This window comes from Sceloporus occidentalis, unplaced genomic scaffold (assembly GCF_023333645.1).
Source record: "Sceloporus occidentalis isolate IW3139 unplaced genomic scaffold, rSceOcc1.0.p SCAF_1, whole genome shotgun sequence".
Lineage (NCBI taxonomy): Eukaryota > Metazoa > Chordata > Lepidosauria > Squamata > Phrynosomatidae > Sceloporus > Sceloporus occidentalis.
The window spans coordinates 36,247,428-36,273,778 of NW_028316981.1; the positions used below are offsets into that span (position 1 = coordinate 36,247,428).

The following is a 26,351-nucleotide window of genomic DNA, read 5'->3' on the forward strand; positions in this document are numbered from 1 at the left end:
CTTATGCGGTGGGCTCCGGAATGGATCCCCTGTATAAGGGAAGGGACTATTGTACTTAGCTTCTTGCTTCAGGTGGTAGGAGGGTTTGGCCTATTCCAGCCGTGGATGATACCAATCTTATTAAGGACTTCCTGCTACTAGACAACAGCACCACAAGGTACATTAGCTAAGGATCCAAATAGCTGATTGTTACAGGTGTGATTCAAAAGGTGGATGGTTTGAAACCATCTATATACCCCTTTTTCTTCCATAAGATTGGAGGAACATCATGTATCTCCCTCTGTCTATAATTACTGGGGTTCCCCATACCTTTCCTTCTGTATATTTTTCTCCATCTTTACTGTATATGCCACACTGCTGTCAAAGTCACTCAGCTTTAATGCAAAGAAGGAGCTGAACAAAACATACAGCCTATATCAATAAATAGAGAACCTACTAGCTTCTAGTCTCCAAATATCCTCTGACATTGTGAGCAACCATTTATCAACCCATACACTTCACAACCATCTGGGCAGCTTGTCTGTATACCCTGGACCTCCTGCCAACCTAACTTATGCCAGGGAAAATAGTCCCAACTTAATCTCCTCCACCCACTGCTCCAAGATGTCACCTAAAGGCAATATTTAAAGGATTCACCTCCCCACCTTTCACCTTGCAAGGCCCTTCAAGGTTATAAAAGAGCAATCCCAATTTAAAAAGTGAAAAAAATAAATTATTTGAAAATATGATGTTGGGAATTAATTGGTTTTCCTCTCCTGCACACGTCAGCTGGATTTTAATGGTCTCTATGAGGGGAGAGTGGGCTTAGTCCCCATTTGATGAATCAGAAATATCTGAGGAAGGCAGTGATGACAGGATTGCCTTACTGCCTTCTTTCTGACATAAACATGGAGCCCTGGTGGCGCAGTGGTTAAATGCCTGTACTGCAGCCATTCACTCAAGACCACAAGGTTGCGAGTTCAAGACCAGCAAAAGGGCCCAAGCTCGACTCAGGCTTGCATCCTTCCGAAGTCGCTAAAATGAGTACCCAGACTGTTGGGGGCAAATTAGCTTACTTGCTAATTAGCTTACTTGCTGTTCACCGCTATGATCTTTGGAATAGCGGTATATAAATAAAACATATTATTATTATTATTATTATTATTATGCCCATAAACTGTCTGAAAAGATGGATTTTGGTTATTATTGAGATGCTTTTGATTGTCTTCATCAGCAAGGCACTACAGGGTTACAGTGGTAAATTTCAGCTTCAGGGAGTGGAGGCTTCACCCTGGAAATTTGTTAACCATTTCTGTAGGCATTGTTCCATCATCTCACATCTAGTGAGCTTCCTCAAGTCTTATTTTAAGTGTACTACTGACCATCTGGAGGGGTGCATGGTAGATGCAACATCCAAAAGGTAAGATACGGTTACTGTAGCTAGTGTGTCCTTTTGACCTGCCAGTCATATTTGTTGAGAGTACTTAGGGGCATGAAACTTGAAGTCCTCTTGCCTAAATTTACAAAGCGATGTCATGTTTAGAAACTCCTAATGATACTGGCTGTACCTGCTGTCAACAACCATTATGAACAGCTGTTCGTAGTTGCCTGTTGCCACATAGCCCTGGCTTAAAAGCTGTGCCATTATCTGTGACCTAAAATGACTTAGTTTGAAGTCAACACTTTGTATGGCTAAAAAGTGTTAATAAACTTTTAATTCATACAAATCAGTGTTGACTTCAAACTAAGGCATTTTAGGTCACAGATAATGGCACAGCTTTTAAGAAGAGTTCATCACCCCTAGGTCTTATCAAAAAAGAAAGGGCTTAGATTTTAGGCCCAAGAAGATTCTAGGCCTTTCTCTTCTCAAATTTGATACGTGTTCACACATATAGCTCCTACAGTAACTTTATTTTCCATTTTGAAATATGTAACCTCCAATTTGAACAGATTTACAGGCTGTGCTGAAAGATTCTGTGTGGAATTCTGGGTTAAGGACTGTTGTCTGTGAAATTATTATTATTATATAATGGGAATTGAGTAAAAACTTTTAAATGCTGTACATGAGTTGCATGCTCTCCATCCTGTGGGGGTTTGCATGCCTGTATAAGTACATGAATGCAAATTCCTCTCTAAATTTTATCCACATCTAATTCCATAAAACCTTTCCTAGTATGTTGGTATGTCACAGTTCTTGGTTCATTTAGAGTACATGCTTTGCTCAGTAAGGACACTTGAATCAGTGTTGTGATATTGCCCTTGAATTACAGAATTTTGTTTCCTTTGGTGTGGCTTAATAACTGTGCATGGAGTGCAAGAGAATTTCTCAGAAGCAAGGGTGGCCTTTGATAATCTTTTAAACTAACCAGAGTAAAATATTCAGGGATATAGCCATGTTAGTCTGGAATATCTATATTGAAAAGGATCACGTTGCACCTTTGACTAAACTGTGAAAGAAGTTGTTCCATAAGCTTTTGTAAACTTGGTCTACTTCCTCAGGTACAAGATGTAAGTATATAGACCAAGTCTACAAAAGCTTATGCTACAACCTCTTTCACACATTTAGTCTCAAAGGTGCAACAAGATCCCAAGTAACAAACTTGACTTGTCACCTTACAGTTGTTTAATTGGTAGGGTGATTTACACTTGCCTACTGGATCACTACCTAGTCGTCTATACTAAGATTCATTACTTTTCTTTCTAGTTTTTATCCACATTTTTAAAAAAAATTGTCGGATACTCTGTCATTAACCCATTTTACCATTCCTAACATCTAACTGTCTTCTCCCAATGACATCAATGGGGCTGGGGCTGGTGGGTCCATTTAGAGATTGATCTTGGCCAGGCTGAACCAAGAGCCTTGAAACCAACAAGAAAACCAGACAACATGCGTTCATGTCAGACTTAGCACGACAGTGCTGTGCTGCAGTTTTGTAATACAGCTGCATACCTGGTTGTAAGGTGGGAGAACTGAAGAGACAAAGGTGCTGCATTACTTCAGCATAAGAAATAAATATGCTGTTAGTAGTACATAAATAAGAAGTATGGACAGAAGTATAGCTGTCATTGTTGCTCAGTGGCTGAATGATTTACATCATGCCAAGCAGAATCCTCAGTGCTAACAGACCTATACATTGCTAAAAGCAAAAATGTTATAAATGAATTATTTTATATGTACTTATCTCAGAATGGATTTTCTCCCCATGGATGACATGAAAAAAAGACAGTGTATTTTCCTTCTTACACATGTAAGAGGTATATCTGACTTCGCATCTACCATATGAGTAGCTTTTATAAAATCAAAGCAGCTAAGTCAATTAAGCATTTGTCGTTTAGAAATGGTTAAATAATCGGGCAAGGATGGATTAGCACCTTGTCTCTAGTGACTAATCTCCAGTCTCTTGCAAAGAGCAAACTGTTTTTCCCCTCAGCTTGTAGGGAACTTGCCATTTTACACTGGGCAGTACACCAAGCACCCGGAGTAAGGCATCCAGCAAAGGTCTTGGCATCAATCCTTCCCAGGTCCTCCAGTCAGTTAACAAGGTATCCGAGGGATGTTCTACAAGAGTGCCATTCAAAGTGGTGGTCCATGGACTGGGGCCAGTCTGAAAGCCATTGGCTGATCTGGAAGCCATTTTTCCAGGGGAAAAACAGTTGTAGCCTACCAACTTGAATATGGTGCCAGACCCTGGCACCCTATGCCAGTCCACCATCTCAGATAGCTTAAGAAGCACTGTTCTACAGTGCTGTTTCAATGTGATTGTAGAGGGTGGCATTGATGGTGGGGAAGGGAATGAAAAGTTCAGGTGTATAGCAAGAACAGCATGGACCTTGAAGTCAGGAATATGTGAACCCCCCATCTCTTAGAATCAGAGGTGTCTGGTCCCACATTTCCTTGAAAGTGCCAAGACTTTGGCTTCAAGAGTGCACCTGTCTGCCTAGATGCAATGTTGATTTTCCCAGAGTGAATTTAGGTATCTTGCCTGATTTGCATTGGAGTATAACAGGCTGCTCCCAATCTCAGAGAATTTTAATCATGGCCCTTTGTCTTCCATGATTTATTTACCTACCCTGCTTAAATGACCCTGACAAGCAAAAGCCTCACTGAGACCTGGAGTCCATTTTTATGTCAAGGCCTAAACTTCAGCAGGGTTTACTGCCAAGAGCCTTGGGCACAGACAAGTCTGCCATTAGACAGAGTGAAATATCCACCTCAGCAGAGCATTTTGTCATGAAAGGGCAACAAATTGCTAGTTATTTAGTTTGTTTTTACTGTGTTTACATTGTCAGGAAGGTGGGTACATGTTTATGCCACATGTACCAAAACAACTTGGATGGCTTTGGTACCATGTGGCTTGAATTGGGCAGTGCCATTTGCTGCTGTGGCTCAGGCAACAAAACATCTTGTGCAGAGCCTAGCTCTTATTTTCTTCCAACCCTTTGGCGTACATGTGAATTTGGATTTTTAGAAGTTTGTCTTAGGTGAAGTCTAGGAAAATAGCCAGAGGATAAAGTGACAAATGAAAAAAGAAGGTAACCAATGGCTGTGAATCACCAGGAAACTCACAAGAAACTATTAGCTGCAGGGGGAAATGGAATTCCTTTCTTACAATGGAATAGGGGGACACACAAGCAAACCTGCAAATGGAAAATTCACTAGATAGAAGAGGCAACAGCGACTACCCATGAATTTTATTTTATTTTATTGCCAGCTCTCCACCTGGTAAATTAATGGGTGGTAGCAATGGGGAATAGGTGGCAGATCTGATGGCTGTGAGGAACAGAAGAACTTAGAAGTGTCTTGTCCCAAGATCCCTCCCCCGCAAAAAAACCCCAACCTATAGCAGATTCTGCTTACTGAATCTCCATAGTACTTGCCTCTATGGGCTCATCTACACTTGGCAGTATACTCTGGGCTGCCCTTGGAGTATTCTAGCCTCAAATTCACCCCTTACCTTCTGACTTTGACTCTGTTCCCCCAGCAGCAACAGGCAGTCCCTGTTCACCACCTGGTGCTGCTGCAGAAATAAAAACAAGGTGCCCTGCCATGCTGTTGATGCTGGGAGCATCACTCTGATTTCAGCAGTGGCACCAGGCAACTCTCGAACTGTGAGTGAAAAGGCTACTCCACCATTGGTAGAAGAGAGCTGAAAACCTGAAGCAAAAGGTGAGTTTTTAACATCCATGTTCAGGGGAAGAAACCCCAGATCAGGTGCAGGTGTTGTGAAGACAGTCTAGATTTGATTTGGGGTTTTGGCCCTATGCCGTGTAAGCAGGACGCAACAAACCCTGGGGTAACTCCGTCTCAAACACCCATGTAGACAAGACCTTTCGTTCATGTCCTGTGGCAAAAGGAACATCTACATCAAGCTCTTTAAAAGGAGACGTTTATTTCTATTGTGGTATCCTTCATCTAATAAAACCAGAATTAACTGTGGTTTGCAAAAAAATATTTTGAAGCTGGCAGGCATGCCACACAACTACAGACGAGTGAATGAGAAAGAAAAGGACTCTGAAAAGGACACCACATACTTCCATAAATGTAAAAGGGCAACATGCTTGCGATAAGATTTACTGAAAGAATCTATATAAAAGTGGCAACATAAGGCGGGAAGGCAATGGATCCCTTTCCATCCCACCATCACAGATGCTAAATGTTGATGGCAGATATAGGGCCATGGCACCAGCTTGTTACTTGAGACCAGATGGATATACTTAGCCATTTATACTGTTTCCATTCTACTCTTTTCAGTCATCACTTCAACAGACCGCATGCTTCAAACGTTGTTCCCACATCTTCATGGCTTCCACATGAAGGAAACAGCCCCGGAAGCAATCTGGAGTAACACTTGAATAGTCCGTGTTTGGGGGTTTTGTTTGTTTTTCCTTCGGGTTGTTTCCTCCAGCTGAACCGGTTCCTTATTCCAGCTCTTTGGGAACTGGTACCTGTGCAGGAAGAGCAGGAAGACATGTGGCTTGTAGAGAAAAAAATTACTTTCCACCCCAGTCTCTGCCAAATGACACAACATAATTATCGGCAAAAAGCTTCCAAAATGATAATAGAAACCCAAAGCTGAGGTTTCGTTTCCCCTGGGTTGGGGCGTTATTTGGCATCTTGGATCAGGTATGTGGAACATGTGGGTGGACCTACAGATGTTGTGCACTGCAACTCCCATCATTCCACACCACTGTGCAGCAGCAGCAGCACTTGGGTACACAGGGTAGAGCTATCAGCAACTGCAGTCCAACAACTTCTAGAGGATGCCAGGTTCCCTGAATTGTATTAGAACTCTTCCAGCAAAACAGCTGAAAAGCACAATATGTAGCTGCTGTTCAGTGGTGTAGTTGGGGTCTGGCTATCTTTCCTGAAAGATACTATCCCAACAGTCAGGAGGCTGGATCCAAAGAACCCCAAGGTGAACTGAGCCTGTACCATGGGACTCCTAACTCTTCTCCACTGCAGCCCACTGCATATCCCATCTGCTTATGATGGGGAACATGAGATTGCAGCTGAGTAACTAAACAATTTATCAATTTCAGCAGAATTTATTTTGCACTTCAAAGATCAGGCTTTGCTAGGGTTGCCATATTCCACTTCTTAAAATCTGGGCACGTAATTTGTATAATATGAAAATATTCTAATTATACAAACCACTCTAATTTACATTCTAATTATGCAAATTCAGCATATTAATGGTTGCATTTTTCTGCCACTATGTTTAACTTTTGTACCATTTTAAAAGTTCAAATTGATCTGACAAAAACAGTACAGACCAATGTTTAAAGTGGTGGAGTTGGAACAGAGAGCTCCAAAGAGACATTTCTTATATATAAGAAACAGGAAAGTTCCTAGTTTTCCAGGACACATGACAACTCTAGGCTTTGTTCAGTACTAACAGTTCATAGAAGCATAGAGCTGAGAGAGACTACATTCACTCCAACTCCCTGCCATGCAGGAACACACAGTCAAAGCACTCTCAACAGATGGTCATCCAGCCTCTGCTTTAAAAATCCCCAAAGAAGGAGACTCCACCAAGCGCTGAGGCAGAATGCTCCATAGTTAAACAGCTCTATTAGGAAGTTCTAATGCTTAGTCTTTTACTGTATTGGACTATGTGTATCAAAACAACACTTCTGACAAGTTTCTGCCCATAAGAACTCAGTTAATCTCTGGGTTCAGACCATACATATTACTTAGACTGATTAACAGAATAAAAGAATAAAGCATTTCAACTTCTGCCTTCTTCCATAAAAAATAGAAGTCAGATGGGTCCATGGTGGCAGTTAAGAAACAGAGATGCTGTTTATATTGTTTTAATATACTATAGTAACTCACATTCCCTATGGATCCATTTATCTTTCAAGTATAACATCATACTTTGTGAACTAACATTTTGGTAATTCATTTATTCTGTTTTTTTAATCATTCTAAGAAATACAGGTATGTGCTGTTTACAAAGCTGGCCAAGATTTAGAATGTTGTTCTTCAGATCTGATATTTTCGATACTTCCTCTATCTTTATGTTGTGGAGAGGCATGGTAAAAAGGCATTTCACTATAATCCAGGCACCTATGAATTTAGGAAACTACTTTACAATGACCACATTGAAGAGAAGCATGAAAGAACAGTCTGTACATGGTGATTTCAGCCAGACTCACATTTGCACAGAAATGGAAAGCTTGAAGCATGCAAACTTGCTATTGCTATAACTAACTGCTGACATGTTATGGAAGTACTACTAAAAGGTATAATTTGATAGATAGGAGAGTTTGTACATAGGCAGAGGTTTAAGTATGCAGATGGAATTGAAAGCTAGATTGATTTAATTAGTGCCCACTCCTTGACGGTAGAAAGTACTAATGAAATAATTGTACAATTGTAGAGCAAGAATCTGATTTGTAAATTTTAATAATGAAATTAATAAAAATAAAGTTCTTATATTAAACTGGATCATTGTGTCATCTAGCCAAATATTTCTCACACCAATTATCAGAAGCGAACCAGTGTCTCAGTCAGAATTTTTTCCGAGTTCTACCTGGAGAGGCTGAAGATCAAAAATTGGGATCCAGTACACTTGCCCTTTCCCTGAACTACAACTGTGTGAAGGGTGCTTAAGTATTTCAAGTACTGGAGGGCTCAAGGTTATAAGAAGCTGGCTTTCTGGGTTAGTGCATTGGCACACATAGACCATTATTTTCAATTCTCACAGGCAGTGGCTTTCCACAGTTTTAGGAAGGGGTGCCTCCTAGCAATATCTGGAGATCTCTGATACAGCTTGTGGTCTCCCATCCAGGTACTAAGCATGGTCAACCCTGCTTAGCTTCCAAAACCAGGTCAGATTGAGTTCAGTGTGATATGTTGGGATGAAGAGGCTGGCTCCACTCCATTCCCAGGAAAATGATTCTGACCAGGAGATGTTCAATAGCAGACATCGCTCTAATTGGCAAACCTCTCCCCACATTAGAATTATGTCAAGATCTCTCCTAGATTTCATTGCTCTGAGGGTAAGGTGATGAGGTGCAGAGCAGTGTGTTCACACAGTAGTGCTTTAAGAGATGTTAGATTCTGGGCTTAATGGCTGTATGCTTCATTAAGGTAATATATCATTTAGTAAGTTGAAATTGCTGTGTTTGGGGGCTCATCATCAGAGGTACTGAGGACATCCCTGTCTTCCTCATATTTTAGTGGGCAGAAGCCACTATCTTCCTCCAGAACCTCTAGATGGAACTTATAATACATGAAAGATTTTGAGGAATCCCAGTACTTGGAATTCAATCAGAAGTGTAATACTAGGAAAGGAAAGGAAACTGAGTAGCCATTGGATTTTATCAAATAAATGTTCTTGCTTTCCTTAATTTTTTTCCTCCTAGCTCTTCCTAGAACAATTGTGTTCGTGTTACAGTTGAGAATGCTATAACAGATCAAAACGAGAAAATTCTAGATTTTATATAGAATCATAGAATCACAGAATCGTAGAGTTGGAAGAGACCACTAGGGCCATCCAGTCCAACCCCCTGCCATGCAGGAAATCCAAATCAAAGCATCCCTGACAGATGGCCATCCAGCCTCTGTTTAAAGACCTCCAAGGAAGGAGACTCTATCACCTTCCGAGGAAGTGCATTCCACTGTCGAACAGCCCTTACTGTCAGGAAGTTCCTCCTAATGTTCAGGTGGAATCTCTTTTCCTGTAGTTTGCATCCATTGTTCCGGGTCCTGTTCTCTGGAGCAGCAGAAAACAAGCTTGCTCCCTCCTCAATATGACATCCTTTCAAATATTTAAACAGGGCTATCATATCACCTCTTAACCTTCTTTTCTCCAGGCTAAACATCCCCAGCTCCCTAAGTCGTTCCTCATAGGGCATGGTTTCCAGACCCTTCACCATTTTTGTCGCCCTCCTTTGGACACGCTCCAGTTTCTCAATGTCCTTTCTGAATTGTGGTGCCCAGAACTGGACACAATATTCTAGGTGGGGCCTGACCAAAGCAGAATACAGTTGCACTATTACTTCTCTTGATCTAGACACTATACTTCTATTGATGCAGCCTAAAATAGCATTGGCCTTTTTAGCTGCCGCATCACACTGTTCACTCATGTTCAACTTGTGGTCTACTTGGACTCCTAGATCCCTTTCACACGTAGTTTCATTCAGCCAGGTGTCACCCATCCTATATCTGTGCATTTTATTTTTCCGCCCTAAGTGCACATTTCTCTGTGTTGAATTTCATTTTGTTAGCTTTGGCCCAGCTTTCTAGTCTATATAGTCATTTATATAGTCAAACTCTAGATTTTATATAGTCACGGAACTAACCCAGGTGTCTTAAGAGATCTTCCAATAGCTTCATTTTCAACCCTGGAAAAATTATTTTTGCACTACTGAGGAAGACATAATTGAACACAACCACCATGAGTGACCTCCATGATTAACAGGTGCAACAGACTAGACATAGACCCAGTGAAAAAAAAATGTGAGGCATGCAAAATTAGGATATGCAGGCCAGCTTGTTCACTAGGCAGCATGCAAGGTATGTAACTGAGAGGAGAGGGGATTTGTCTGAAAATGTGCCCCACATCTTGAAATGCTCTCACTGGCTGACATTGGAGATGCTCCACCCAGGGGTCAGAAGGATTTTTTTTTAAATGATCCTCAAGTGAAGCAGCTAGAAAAGGAAAGCTAAAAATAATTAGTTGGTAAATCCCTATCGTTGCATCTGAACACACATGCCACACACGTATACTTGAATGCCAGAATGCAAATACAGCACGTTTTGGTGCTGAGCCTCTCACCCGCATCAAACAATGTGATAGCTTTAATATGCTGGGGTTACCCTTTTGTTCATAGAATCAGAATAATAAAAATTTGACAACAGGCCACCGTCAGGGAATAGCCATCATTGGGTCCCTGCTAAGGCCCACACTCCAGCAGGAGGTTCAGTGCCAATTCCTGGAGTACCTTGGCTCCACTGTTCCTCTCCCATGTAGGTATGGTCTGTTCACCTGTCCCCTCTCACCAAGAGACAAGTGACAGGATAAGAGCAACAACCTCTGCTCACTTTCCCCTCTCCCTCTGAACAGCTGGAAGCTGGATGGATAAGGGAGGGGTCAAGAAGATGGATAGGTGTGAAAGCAGAGGGGAAAGGCTCCACTTGGAGAAGAAGGTCAAAAGGGGCATTCTGCCCAAGAGCTCTAAACCTGATCCACAGAGAACATTTCTCTCACAGGCTCTAAAACCAATGATTGGGAATGTTAATTTTTTGGATTACAGCTCCCAGAATCCTCCAGCCATTTTACATTCTGGAATTATGGTCCTCAAACATTTATACATTCTGCTAAACACAAAGTAGTGGCAGTTCACAAATAGTGTGAGTTTAATAAAGTAACAGCCTAAAACAGTTCAATATTTTCATCCCACATCCAGAATACCCCAGCCAGAATGGATTCTGGAAACTCTGATTCCAAAATTAAAGTTTCCAAACATACAACTTCCCAAATTAACCACTTTTGACTAAAATAATAGTTTAAAATGGGTTGCTGATATTCTAGCATTTCCCCACACCTTTATCTCGCCCTTATCATTTGTACTCACTGGTTTCAGATACGCTACGTTGCTCTGGCGAATATCATTAAGAAGCTTATCTCTGGGAGTGATTTCCACCAGGGGAGGCGGCCGCCTTCTTGGGATCGGTTTTAATGTCTTGATCACATCTTTGAGATTAGTTTTTTCAGCTGGCTCAACGTATTCTTGTACAGTGGGTTTGCGCTGGGTTCTCTTAAGTTTCACTACTTTGAAAGAGGGAGTGTCATCACTGTTTTCATGTTCAGGGGCTGGTTTTCTTGCAGGTTCATTTTTTCTGCTAACAGGAGGAGCTTTGGGGACTGTTGGCATTGGAGGCTGCATTGGAGGAGGTATCAATGCAGCAGGCACCGGTCCTCCTAGCAGTTCCCACATCCCAGGAGGCAGCCCGAGTCCATTTTCTAACATGGCTATTAGCTCCTTCTGCTGTTTTAACTGTTGCTGCTTTTGCTCCTCTATCCTTTTTTGCCTCTGTTTATCGAGATTTCTGCTGAGTAAGTTGGTAACCACCATCCGAGGACCTGGAAGCTCAAAGTGGTAGCCTATCTTAAGTAGTGTAGGGTTGGCTTTCAGTAGCCTGGCAATCTCCATTTCTGCTTGATGGCCCAACATACTCCTCTGGTTGTGAAAACGTAGCTCAGTCAACTTCTCATTGTACTGCAGACACCTCATAATGGCAACGATTCCTTTACCAGAGATGAAATTAGAATCAATATTCAAAGTAGTGATGCTCCTGTTTTCACGTAGCATGTTGGCCAGGGCGAAGGCAACATTATCATCTGCTCCCACATTGGCTAAACTGAACGTTTTGATGTACTTGTTCTTTTTCATGGCATTGACAAAATCTGTCAGCATTTCCTTTGGGATGTTTTCAATGTTGTTCAAGTTGAGTTCTGTCATGTCTGAATCATTCTTTCGTACTTTTGCCAAGCTTTCATCTAAGTTGGTTTGATTTCCTGAAGGCCTTGCACTTAACTTAATGAAACTGGTATCAAGGGCTAATTTTTTGGGAATAGCTAACTTTGCTATTTTATTTTCAGTATCTTCTTTTTCACTTGATTCTGTGTAAGATTCTTCAGGTTCTTTTTTGCTTTTGTTGTCTTTATCACCACATGGTTTCTTTGTTGCTTGATCATCCTTGTCTTTTTCATTATCTTCATGTTTTGCCTTTGCTTCTTCATTCTCATTCTCAGTCTCATCTTCTCCTTCTTCCTCCTCTTCCTCTTCCTCCTCTTCCTCCTCCTCTTCTTCCTCCTGCTCCTCCTCCTCCTCTTCATCATCTTCATTATTTTTGTAATCTCTTATGTCTCCATTAGTTTTCTGTGTAGCATTTTTCAACTTTTGATTCTCATCATTAGTATCAGAAGCATTTTCTTCAGACCTCTCCGCATTGTGTCTCTAGAGAAAACAGAATGCTAAGAGCTGAAATAATTTAAAATCGTCTTGACACATTTATTAAATAAAACCAGCAAAGCTGATGCAACTTTTAAATTTGTTTCCCCACTATGTAGATTTGATACATTGAATTGAAATGCACAGGCCTATGTTTTAATGCCACAATACAACACCTGCTCTATTTAATATCTGACTGTATGCCTACAAGCCAAGCATGAGTGATTAAATCACTATTCTGCAATTACTTAACTATAATTTAAATAGATACTTTAGATTATGCCATTTTATAGCACATATAGGTACTCTTCACAATTCAAAAGATATTAAAGAAACTAGGTCCATCCCACCACTGTCATGAGGCCCCCAATGTGTCCCCCATACTGATATACACAGTATCCCCTTCCTGTGCATGCATACACACACATGCACACACACTTTGAATCTGATGACTGCTTATCATCCTTGATCAGGGAGAGTGAACAGTGAAAGAAGACCTCTCAGGCACTGCCCCAAAGATTGAGGCACTCTGCACCTTCCCAGATCCATGTGGGCAGCACTCTCAACCAACACCACAGGGAGCAGTTCCTTAAAACATCTGCAAAGTAAACAGTCTAGTTTTCTCTTCTTCTTCCCTTTTCCAACAGCATAATTGACAGAGTTGTGGCATCACAGAGTACTCCTAGTATCACAGATTAGAGGTTCCATAAACTCCTCTTTTGCCCTTTTAGAATGAAGCAATAATATGGCTTTCTCTTAGAGATCTGGAAATATGTGGAGAGGGTTTGAAACTTTTGGGGAGCAAGGAGTCCACACCAAACCCTGGTGGGGAGAATTCAGATTAAGTCTGGTGCTAAATATACTATCAAAGAGAACTGAAAATCTCCAGGTTCACTGAATTATTAATTGGGGGAACGGAGTTGTGTCAAAAGGGGACATCTGGCCTCCTGTTCATTTTAGGTGACAAATTGCAAATTACAATAAGGGGAATGTTGACCAATATGTCAGTTGTGAGGACAACTCCTCCAGTATTTGGGGTGAAAAAAACATGGAGTAAGAATGGATTACATTCATGGTTGCCTCTTCTTTAATTGATATGATTATACAAAATGATATGATTATGACTATCATGAACCTTCATAGAATCATAGAGTTGGAAGAGACCACCAAGCCCATCCTGTCCAACCCCCTGCCGTGCAGGAACTCCCAATCAAAGCATACCCAACAGATGGCCATCCAGCCTCTGCTTAAAGACCTCCAAGGAAGGAGACTCCACTACACTCCGGGGGAGTTTGTTCCACTGTCGAACAGCCCTTACTGTCAAGAAGTTCCTCCTAAAGTTGAGGTGGAATCTCTTTTCCTGGAGCTTGCATCCATTGTTCCGGGTCCCAGTCTCTGAAGCAGCAGAAAACAAGCTTATTCCCTCCTCAATATGACATCCCTTCAAATATTTAAACAGGGCTATCATATCACCTCTTAACCTTCTTTTCTCCAGGCTAAATATACCCAGCTCCCTGAGTCGTTCCTCATAGGACATGGTTTCCAGACCCTGCACCATTTTGGTCACTCTCCTTTGGACAAGCTCCAGTTTCTCAATGTCCTTCCTGAATTGTGGTGCCCAGAACTGGACACAATATTCCAGGTGGGGCCTGACCAAAGCAGAATATAGTGGCACTATTACTTCTCTTGATCTAGACACTATACTTTTATTGATGCAACCTAAAATTGCATTGGCCTTTTTAGCTGCCGCATCGCACTGTTGACTCATGTTCAACTTGTGGTCTACTTGGACTCCCAGATCCCTTTCACACGTAGTTTCATTCAGCCAGGTGTCCTCCATACTATATCTGTGCATTTCATTTTTCTGCCCTAGGTGCAGTACCTTACATTTCTCCATGTTGAAGTTCATTTTGTTAGTTTTGGCCCAACTTTCTAGTCCATTCAGTTCATTTTGAATTTTGATTCTGTCCTCTGGAGTATTAGCTATTCCTCCTAATTTGGTGTCATCGGCAAATTTGATTAGTATGCCCCCAATTCTGTCATCCAAGACATCGATAAAGATGTTGAACATCACTGGATCCAGGACAGAGCCCTGTGGGACCCCACTGTTCACTTCTCTCCAGGCTGAAAAAGAGCCATTGTTGAGCACCCTTTGGGTTTGGCCGGTCAATCAATTACAAATCCATGGAACAGTTGCCTTGTCTAGCCCACATTTTACAAGCTTGTTTGCAAGAATGTCATGGGAAACCTTGTCAAAGGACTTACTGAAGTCAAGATATACTATATCCACAGCATTCCCTTCATCTACCAAGCTTTATCAAAAAAAGAGATAAGATTTGTCTGGCATGACTTCTTTCTCGGAAACCCATGTTGACTTTTTGTGATTATGGCATTGCTTTCTACATGTTCACAGACTCTCTGCTTAATGATCTGCTCTAGAATCTTCCCTGGTATAGATATCAGACTAACTGGATGATAATTGTTGGGATTCTCTTTTTTTCCCTTTTTGAAGATGGGGACAACGTTTGCCCTCCTCCAGTCTGCTGGGATTTCTCCTGTTCTCCAGGAGTTTTCAAAGATTATTGCCAATGGCTCCGATATTACATTTGCCAGTTCTTTTAATACCATTGGATGTAGTTCATCTGGTCCTGGAGACTTATATTCATTTAGATTAACAAGGTATTCCTGTACTATCTCTTTACTTATTCTGTGCCGAAATTCCCCTATTCTGTCTTCTGCTCCATTTTCCTCAGGTTGAGCACCTTTTTCCTTTTCTGAGAAGACTGAGGCAAAGAAGGTGTTCGGTAATTCTGCCTTTTCTCTGTCCCCTGTTAAGATTTTGCCATCTTCTCCACACAGTGACCCTACCATTTCCTTCTTCTTCCTTTTGCTGTGGACATATCCAAAAAGCCATTTTTATTCTTTTTAACCTTTCTAGCAAGCCTGAGTTCATTCTGCGCTTTAGCTTTTCTGACTTTACCCCTACACATGCCTGCTAATTCTTTGAATTCCTTTTTCGTGATTTCCCCCTTTTTCCATTTCTTATACATGTTCCGTTTCAAACTTAGCTCAGTTGAAAGTTCCTTAGTCATCCATCCTGGTTTCTTGAGACACCTCTCATTTTTCTTTCTCACTGGAATTGTTTGAAATTGTGCCTTCAGTATCTCCTTTTTGAGAAAGTCCCATCCATCCTGAACTCCCTTCTCTTTTAGTATTTCTGACCATGGGATCACCCTCAATACTTCCCTAAGTTTACTGAAATCCGCTCTCCTAAAGTCTAGAATGAGTGTCTGACTATGCCTGGCTTCTCCTTTACGCTGTATAACAAACTCCAGGAGAACATGGTCACTTCCAGCTAAGGATCCCACCACTTGCACCCCATTAACCAAGTCATCCTTGTTGGTTAGGATCAGATCTAAAATAGCTGACCCCCTTGTTGCCTCTTCCATCTTTTGGACAATGAAATTGTCTTCGAGGCAAGTGAGGAATTTGCTAGACCTTGAGGATTTGGATGAGTTCCAGCAAATATCAGGATTCAGTTTGGATATGTTTTCTCTTTAAAATATGCACACACCTGCCAATCTGGATAGGGTGTGCCTTACTGTCTATACATTTTTTTAAAAGATTGAAATTAATTTGTTCATGAAGTTTTATCAAGACATCAAGAGTCCAAGATTATGCTTCTTTTTCTCTTTTACCTTTTATTTAAAACATAAACAAACCAACTGATAGGAGATTTCCATTATCCTATTTCTCACTTACAGATAACAAATCCTCCTGAGTTTTGAGAAGACATTTCAGATTATCATTCTGTTGATAAAAAAATTAGCAGGTGATGCATATGCACAGTATATCCACCTTCTGCCTCTCAGTTACACCTGGGTCATCTTTTGGATATTAGTGATCTCTTCAGAAAATTGTCTCAGATATTTTATTACACATGCCTCTTTCATAATACAAATTTTCATTTTTTTAATTGACTTAATGATAAACAAATAAGAATTCATCCTTATGGGAGACAAAACCATGCATTGCTTTTCCCATCGTCTATCTGAAGTTGTAACTGCTCTTTTTTTTTAGTGTTTATTTTTTTAGCATGAACATAAAGTGCACATCTCTAAAGCTGTAATGTTGCAGGGACACAAAATGTGTTTGGAAAGATGTTTAGCCCCTTATAATGTATTAATTTGCCTTAAGGTGTGCTAAGATTTATTTTAATTCAAAAACGAGATTTAATGAGAGTAAAATTAGATTAAACTAGATCAAATAAAGGTAGATTAGGATAGATTTTGGTATGTTCATTAAGACTTAACATCAGTGAGTGCCCAATGGGGTACTTTTTCATTGCTAGACACAGAGAGACTGTTATAATTATCAATGCACTGTTAAAGTCAGATTAATTTCAGCTTTACTGGTTCAGTATCTCTCCTTATTATAACAATTTAAGTGCATAGAGAACTTTTCTTTGCCTGCATTAAGATGCTATTTTACTTTGTACTGTATTTTACCCTGTATTGTAATGAATATTTGATGTTGTGAACTGCTTTGATCACTTTGGAAAGGCGGTATATAAATAAAGTTTTTATTATTATTTATATTAAAGAACAATAGAAGTATGATCGGGTAGCTAGTACTTATCACACACATAGACATATGAGATATATAAGAAGGAGGCTCTGAATTCAATTATACAATGTGCCTTTGCTCTCCATGGGGAATTTGTTCTGGATCCCACTGTGGATAGTAAAAAACAAAGGACCTAAAATCCCATTCTTCTGGGCACATGCTTTTGCTTGCACCACTGCAAGCTGGGGCTTGCTGTCCATGGAAACTCAAACTGCATGTGGCAAACCCGCACTTAGCATGGGCACACTATACCAAATAAGTATGTATAGGATTGCAGCCTAACAGGAGTGATCCTACACTATGCTTATGCTGAGCAAGGAAGCAGTATCACTGCAGTTCTGGTCGTAATCAGAATCACTACTATATGTACTCCAGCATCCAAAACATGCTCAGCCTGGCATTGTTGTTTTTTCAAGGGAAAAACACAATCAGAACTAAAAATTGCACACATGCAGTCACTCAGCCAGTGACTACCAGTCCCAGAGTCCCAGGAGTAACACACACATGTTAACTAAAAATAGATAACACAACGAGAGGACATTTCCTTCCCCACCACACACACAAAGCACAACATGATGCCACAGCTCAATTTTCTTAAGTCATAACAGACAAATGGATGGGGGGAAATGCCACATAATTAACCCATATACAGCGCTTTGGCAGGATGTCTGCAAAGAGGACACACAGCATTTCTGGGACAAGGGTTCAGGATGGACAAAGGAGAAAAGGATTATTTGTTGAATGTGAAGTCAAAGGCTTTCACTGCAGGCATCCATAGTTTTTAATAATAATAATAAATAATAATAATAAAAACTTTATTTTTAGCCCGCCTTTCCTGGGATCAAGGCGGGTTACAACAGCGAGAAGCACAATACAATCAATAAACAATAAAGTTAAAAATACAAGAATTACAAAATATAAGAACTATTAAATAACAGGTAAGAATTATCCAACTAGCACAGATTTACAAAAACAATGAGGAGAGAGAAGGGGGTTACATTGGAATGTTAGGGGTAGGCCCGCTGGAACAGAAAAGTTTTAAGCCCCTTTTTAAACTGGTCCAGGGAGGTGGCCGAGCAGAGCTCGTCCGGAAGCGAGTTCCAGAGGTTGGGGGCCGAGGTAGAGAAGGCCCTCTGAGTGGTGGTAGAATATCTTACCTCTGGGACTCGTAACAATTGCTTCCCAACAGATCTGAGTGTGCGGGGCGGAATGTATGGGGAGAGGTGGTCCTCCAAGTACCCTGGGCCCAAGCCATATAGGGCTTTATAGGTAATAACCAACACCTTGTATTGCGCCTGGAAGCGAATAGGCAGCCAATGGAGATCTTTCAGAATAGGTGTTATGTGACTGGTCCTGGAAAAGCCAGTGACCAGTCTCGCTGCCATGTTTTGAACCAATTGAAGCTTCCGAGTATGGTACAAGGGTTGCCCCATGTAGAGCGCATTACCGAAATCCAAACGAGAGGTTACCAGAGCATGTACCACTGTTTCAAGGTCCCCCCGGCCCAGGTAGGGTCGCAGCTGGCGTATCAGCCTAAGCTGATAACAAGTGCTCCTGACCGTTGCATCCACCTGAGATGTAAGATGAAGCGACGAGTCCAGAAGCACCCCCAGACTGTGAACTGAGTCCTTCATGGTCCTTCGTGATCCCGTTCAGGACAGGTGGACAAACAACCATTCCTGGGCCAGGCGAGCCTATCATGAGCACTTCCGTTTTCTCTGGATTCAAACTGAGTCTGTTTTCCCTCATCCAGCCCATTACCGACTCCAGACAGGCATTCAGAGGAGAGATGCCATCTCTGGTCACTGCAACAGTCGGAGGCACAGAGAAGACTATCTGGGTGTCATCAGTGTACTGATAACACCGCGCCCCGTGTCTCTGGATGATCTCTCCCAGCGGTTTCATGTAAATGTTAAATAGCATGGGGGACAGAATGGCTCCCTGAGGGACACCAGATGTAAGTACCCTTCTATTGGAGCACACGTCCCCCAGCTGCACCATCTGGGACTGACCCGAGAGGTAGGAATGGAACCACTGGAGCACAGTGCCCCCGATTCCCAGCTCTCTCAGATGTCCCAGAAGGATACCATGGTCAATGGTATCGAAAGCCGCTGAGATGTCTAAGAGCACTAACAGGGACATGCTACCCCTGTCCATGCCCAGACAGAGATCATTGACCAAGGCAACCATGGCAGTCTCAACCCCGTAGCCCATCCGGAAGCCGGTTTGAAATGAGTCCAGAAAATCAGTATCATCCAAGATCGATTGAAGCTGGATGGCAACCGCCCTCTTGATCACCTTCCCTAAAAATGGCAGTAGCGATACCGGCCGATAATTAATATGCATCAGAGGGCCAAGGGAGGGCTTCTTTAATAATGGTTTTACAATAGCCGTTTTCAAATTGGATGGAAATTGCCCATCCCTGAATAATGTATTTATTATTCGGCGCAACAAAGTGGTTACCACCAATCCCCCCTGAGCCGCTAGCCGTGAGGGACAGGGATCGAGAGAGCAGGTCATCCTCCTAACACTTCTAAGGATCTTGTCCACATCCTTGGTACTTACAGACTCAAAGTGATCCAGTCTAATTGAGTCCACGGAAGCTCTGGAGACCTCTGCACTGGTTTCTGACCCAACAATGGCGTCGAGATCAGCTCTTATTCGAGAGGTTTTATCCGTGAAGAAGTTATTAAATTGGTCACAGCAGGCCTTGGATGGTTCCAAAATAGGGTTCAGGGAGGAGGGAAGCTGCGTAAGTTCCCTCACTACCCTGAACAGCTCTGCTGGACGCGACTCCGCAGACGCGATACGCGCAGCATAGAACGAGTTCTTTGCTGCATCTATCGCCACTCCGTAGTCCTTCAAGAGGGAAGCTAGGAGTGCCCTGTCGGCTAAGCGCTAGTGTCTCCGCCATTTGCGCTCTAGTCGTCGCAGAGCCTGCTTCCTTGCCCGAAGATCTTCCGTGGGTTTTCCAACTATGAGGCTGTGTTCTAGAAGAGTTTATTCCTTTGCCAGCAGAGAATGTAAGATGCTAGCCACAGCTAGCCCCATAGCCCAAAAAACCCACAAAAAACTATTATTTGTTGAGTAGCCAAAAGGAAAGGCAAGCATATACAGGCAAAAGCCTTTTTGTTCAGGCAGGCTTTTTGTACTGTCAGCTTTTGAAAGATGGCTAACTGGTTTGGCTAGAGCAAAGTCTTTCATTTTCATATATATACATATATATTGCAATGCTTCAATTAATATTTTGTTATTAGTTTCTATTTTGTTATGGATAACTACCTTGTGCACCTGGGTGGTTTGTTTGTTTTTGGCAATAAGATGGCCTTTGGTGCTGTGTAAAAGTAAGATATTAAATAAATAAAATACCATACACTGACTGCTACAACTTCCAGTAGCCCACAAGACACAGCCAGAGGTTCAGAAGGAAAACCTGACCAAGGGAAGAGGGCAACTTGCCTCCACTTACCTTTTGCATGCCTGGAAAAACAAATGTCATGCCAAAGTCAAATATGAGGGAGCTCTCAGAATTCAAACTTACCCTGCAAACACAACAGAGCACTTCCCTAACCTCAGCAACAAGAGAGTGTAATGAGGGATAGCCTGAGGCAGTTGTCTTCCCTTCAAGCCCCTCTCCATGTCATAAATACCCAGAACATACACACACAGGAGAGGTCTAACCATGTTATCAGTATATATTTTACATACAGGAAACCCTAGGCACCATTCTTAGGGATAAATTGTTGTGCAATCTGAATCGATGGATTGATTCGACAGCGGAGAGTGGTTCCCATTACATTTGCTGTGATTGCATTTTTCCCCACTGCATTTGCCCCGATCACATCTTTTTCCTCCAAAATAATCCACTTGCGGTTCCCATTTACAAATGAATTGATTTAGAATGATTCGGTTCCAGCTGGCTGGAGGAGAACTTTGAATCGATTTCGATCTGCAGGTGGTTCACACTTGAGCAGATTTGATTTATCAAAAAAGAAGCAGAAAAAAATCAGCATCAAAAAGACGCGGGTTAAATGGGTCTAGCACATGGCCCCCGTCTTGGAATCACTTCAGCAATTTGGATTAAGTGGGAACCAGGGTCATTTGAACTGGTTCAAACCAATTCACAGTCTGGTTTAAAAGATAGTGGGAATGAGGCCCTAGTTTTGAACCCATTCAGATAGCTGGGGCATAGGCATAGCTAACTATGGACCAGAAACCAAGCAAGTCCCTTTATTTTCTATCTCCTACAGCAATCCATTTGACACATCCACCCGCCTGCTGTATTGCTTCATCTTTCTTCCTTCTCCTCCCTTCAACTGCCATATACCCCAGCAGTAGCACCCATCGCATCTGTGCAGCCTGAAATGCCAACCCTGTCAGAATGAGAAGAGAATGAAGGGTCAGCCTCCCTTCTTGCTTCTCTTGGAATCCCATCCTAAGGCCAACTCAACTCAAGCTAGAGAGTGATGAAGAAGGGGAGGATCTCTGTCTGTCAATCCCTGCATGAAACAACACCTGTGGCACAGCCATGTGCTTTATTGATAAGCATCCAGGATGGAGGTATGGGGAGTGTCAGCCACAGAATGCTAAGTGTCAGGTGCAATAGAAAAACAGGCAACCTGATGTGGGGTTACAGTAGAAAATGCTGAAGGATGACATTCTGCAGACCCCTCTTTCATCCAGACAGCAAGAGTCCATTTTTATCCTTTAGTGGCTAAGGAGGGAAGATGGTTAAAAAGACCACTGGAGGAATGGAATACAAGGTACAGCAGCTACACTGTGGTTGATGCACCTAAACAAAAGACATTGTGCAGTTCTTCTTAACTTTCTGTGGCAAGAACAAAGACAGAGAAACTGGGGGAAAATGAGATGGTGAACAGAAATTGATTAAAAACAAGTTCCTTTAGAACAGAGCCTTGTAAATTAGATAATATTTACACATGATCTATAAACAGCAAAAAGATTTATCCAAGAAAAGAATTTGGCAACCTTTTCAGGAAAAGGTTTCAGGGAAAATATTTAAGGTAAGTATAGAGCTGCCTTGGACTCCATTCTGAGAGAATGGTGGGGTATAAACCATTCAGTCAATAAAATAGAGTTGAGCTCTGCATAATCAGTTTTTAGTTATACCTTCCAAAACAGTATATTCATTATCTCAGATAACAATCCCTGCTTTTCTTTTATATAAGAGTGTGTATGTACAAAAGGAGGCCTAAATATCCTAAAGGCACCAGATCCTGTCTGATCTTGGAAGCTAAATAGATTCATTTCTGGTTAGTACTTGGATGGGAGACCACCAATGATTACTATGCCTAAGTATTCCTTGCTTAAGAAAACCCTATGAAATTCATGGTGTCATCCCCATTGTACACACACACACATGTACAAAAGTATCCATGAATATATTTTATATATTTTTGTCTACATTTTTAATATATATATATATATATATATATATATATATATATATATATATATATATATTAAAATAGCATGCATTACATGGCCCTGAAATTACCTTAGGCCTTTAGGATGGTCATATGTAAAAGGAGATACAACTCTTACACCTTTAATAGTTGTTCAGAAGGGATAATTTCAGTAGTTGTAACTGCCTGAAGGTAAAGGTTTACCCTTTGATGTGATTGTCTACTCATATCTGACTTTAGGGTGCAGTGTTACTAAGCCGAAGAGCCAGCATTGTCAAAAATGGCTCAGTGGCCATCATGACTGCACACAATGCTGTTACCGTCCCACTACTTATCCTTTTACATGCTTTTGAACTGCTAGGTTGGCAGAAGCTGGGACTAGTGATGAGAGCTCACTTGGTCACACGGCTCTTGGGCCTTGAACTGTTGATCTGCTGACCTTGCTGTCATCAGAATTGGCGTCTTAACTGCTAAGCCACTGTGTCCCCTATGTAACTGCCTACACAACTGTTAATGAGAGGACTCTGGTCTACTTTGCAGCTGGTCAGATAATTGCCCGAAAGACATGGCCAAATAAAGCGACTTCAAGCTGCTTTGGGGGATGGCATTTAGATGATGCATGCCCCCAAAGCAGCCAGAAGCTGCACCAAGCTGGCAAGAGCCAACTCTTTTATGAACAGATTAAATCTGCCAGCTGCTGGCTTGGGACCAAGGCAGTGGTCCGCTTTGGGAGTGGGCCATGCAGTCACTGCAGTCCCAGGCTCTGGGCCATCTGCTTTGGCCCTATATGAGCTTTTTACCTGAAGTGCAACTCGCAGCTTTTGACATTTCAATAGTAATGTTTAGTATTTATATAATACTTGTGAATGGTGCACTTCAGTAGTTCTTATAATGATGCTAAAAGGATCATCAGTAGCTGCTAAGAGACAGTGACTTGCTTCAACTCTATCTCAACACTAGCTGAGTATTTCACAATTTAAAAAAGAGGAATAAAATAGCATAAAACCTCTTGGCATATTCCAGTATTTGGGGACCTAAACTATTATAGCATTTACTCTAAAATGAAGTGGAACATGCCACCAAACCAATTTCTACTAAGCACTGTGATGTATTTAGTGACTGTGAGTACACAACAGATTTGTAGCTATAAAACACTGGAAGCTTGGCCTGAATATAAACCTTGAATACCCTTGAAAAATCCTTTTTTATATCACTATGACCATGTTCTAACTACACTCAGCTGGTACCGAGTCTCATTCTTCCATTTCTCTCCATCTCTTATTGACCTCCCTTCTACCCCATTGGTCTCCTGGTTGTAACACTCACTTCTCTCCATCACATATTTCTTTCCCCTAGAATGAACTGCCTTATTCAAGAAATATCTACTGTTTAAGATTGATCACAATCTTTTTTTCTCTTTTCATAAAAGCAGAAATTAAACAAGATCCATAGGATACTGTAACAGACAGAAGTGTGGGGTTCTTCTATGAATTTTTAGAGGATCAAGGACAACCTGAGAAATTCAGAGTTTAAAGCTAGGCTATAATTATGGTGTTCAGAAATTTACTGCTTTCTAATAGTTCTAACAGTTTAGAAACCAATACTTGCTCCAAACCAATTTGACTGGGGACTTGGGTTCTCTGGCAGCAAGGTAGGCCTGTTGAAGCAGCCATGAAAGAGCAAAACACTGGCTTCATTTTATTTATCTGTTTCTACATAAGTCACTCTAGTAGAACCACATTTCCCCTGACAACTTTTTCTGGGACACTGAAGAACATTGTGTTGATATCTGTACAGCAATACCAGATGTGGGCAAAATTAGACTGTATGCATACATATTATTTACATTAAATTACATTTAATATTATGTACATTAAATTACGCTGCATAATTATAGTAGTTTGATGCCACTGTAACTGTCTTGGCTCCATCTAGAGGAATCCTGGGATTTATAGTATGCTGGGGTCATTAAATTACCTGCTTGAGAACTATAGTCCACTTCTCTGAATTATAGCAGTATAGCTTTCTGGCAAAGACGTCTTAAGTACCTCTGATCAAACTACAAACCCTAGAATTCCCTAGCATAGAGCCATGGCAGTTAATGCAGAATTAAAATGCTGTAACTATAGTTTATATACACCTTTGGTGCAAACTTCAGGGGCATTTGCCTGGGAATGATGTCGGGGGCTGGGTGAGTGATTTCATTTGCTATATTCCCTGTTCTCTGCCTCTCCAGAGTGGCCGGGGACTATGAATGGCAAATGCAATGCTAGATTAGCAAATATGAAGTCTGCAGTGTGCTGCCTTGTGATACACTATACAAGCATGAAGGGAGCTGTAGTGTGCATGTGTGAGTGAGTGTGTGAGAGGAGTGGATGGACGAATAAATATGAGAGGTAAGAAAATTTTTAAATGCATTTTCCACATTTTAGCATGTGCATCTCATGTTAAACATATTTTGTTTTTAGAGCTGCAGATAGATAAACTTTAGAAGGTTTAAAAATAAATGTTTTTGCTCTTCAAAGGAATAAAACTGCTTTGATTAGGATTGGGTGGGGTAGGGAAGCTGAAAAGGAAGCAGTGCTAATTATTTGAAACACACAACCCACTCTTGCTGTGCAAATGTAGATTGAAAATATTATGGACCAAATAAGACGCCATACATGCACGTGAGTTTGTGTTTCTTTCTTAATTTCAGTCTCAGGTGTTTTAACAAAAACACATGGATATAGAAATCTTTATTTTAATCCATGCCTATGATTATGATTCCTATGATAGTTAGAAATAATTTAAATGGAAAGATTAAATGGCTTATCTATACAGTGGGCCCTTGATATCTGCAGGGATTTGGTTCCAAGAACCCCTGTGGATAACAAAATTCATGGATGCTCAAGACTAATTAAATACAATGGCATAGCAGGCTTCCCTTATATAAAATTATACATTTAAAAAATATTTTCAAACCGTGGATGCTTGAATCCAAGGATAAAAAATCCATGGATATGGAAGGAAGATTGTATTCCTCCAGGTGCTGCTGTTTCTACTTGTTTGCTCCACACATCAAGCACCATTTTGTCTTGGATTGAAGCATAGGTGTGAAACAACAGTAACATTTCTGTCCTGCTGGTGAAATGCAACTTGTGTTGCCACCCAAACTGAATGGCCTTATTTATTTATTTGGAACACACTCTTCAGACAATGTAATAAGCCTTTCTCAGCATGGTGGTCTTCTTTATGGTTGTTTAGGTTTTCATATAATAAAAAAGAATGTGCTAGGTATTTTAAGTGTGTTGTAAATGTGAATTGCATTTCTTTCCAATTTTGTCTCAAGATTTCTTTCCTTCTCCCTTGTTTTTCAGTTTGTTTGTTACACGCCTTCAAGTAGTTTCTGACTTAAGGGGACCCTAAGGCAAACCTATTTTAGGAGTTTATCACACTGTGGCTGATTTCGACATTAAAGAGAGATTAAAGCACATTTAGAGCATCCCGCAAATGAAGTGGAAATGGTGAGTAATTGTGCGAATGATTATCACACACAATTGCACAAATAAAGTGATATCGAAAAAGCATTGTCGCTGAAATCTCGAAAGTGCAAAGATGTGCATTTATGCTTCTCTGTGACCACTTTAATGGCAGGTTTTGTGCGACACTGTGTGAAATTGTTACGCGTAATTACATGATTATTCCAGGATATCCACGGGATAAACTCCCGATCTCCTTCGAGTGATAAACTAAATAGGGTTTTCATGGCAAGTTTTGTTCAAAGGAGGTCTACCATTGCCTTTCCCTGAGGCTAAGAGCATGTGATGTGCGCAAGGTCACCCACTGAGTAGGGAATTGAACCCAGTCTTCAGA

The 26,351-nt window shown here is 41.2% G+C and overlaps 1 protein-coding gene across 2 annotated transcripts in view; it reads right to left on the minus strand.

Moving 5' to 3' along the window:
* Positions 1-4,177: 4,177 nt before the first annotated feature.
* Positions 4,178-26,351, minus strand: part of LMOD3 (leiomodin 3) — a 44,110-nt gene continuing 21,936 nt past the window's right edge. For both annotated transcript variants that reach the window (XM_089519366.1, XM_089519377.1), the window contains 2 exons: positions 11,065-12,450; positions 4,178-5,925 (listed from right to left, as the gene is read on the minus strand). In XM_089519366.1, the coding sequence (XP_089375492.1) occupies positions 5,899-5,925; positions 11,065-12,450 (1,413 nt within the window). In that variant the 3' untranslated portion in view covers positions 4,178-5,898. The remainder of the gene's footprint in view (positions 5,926-11,064; positions 12,451-26,351) is intronic.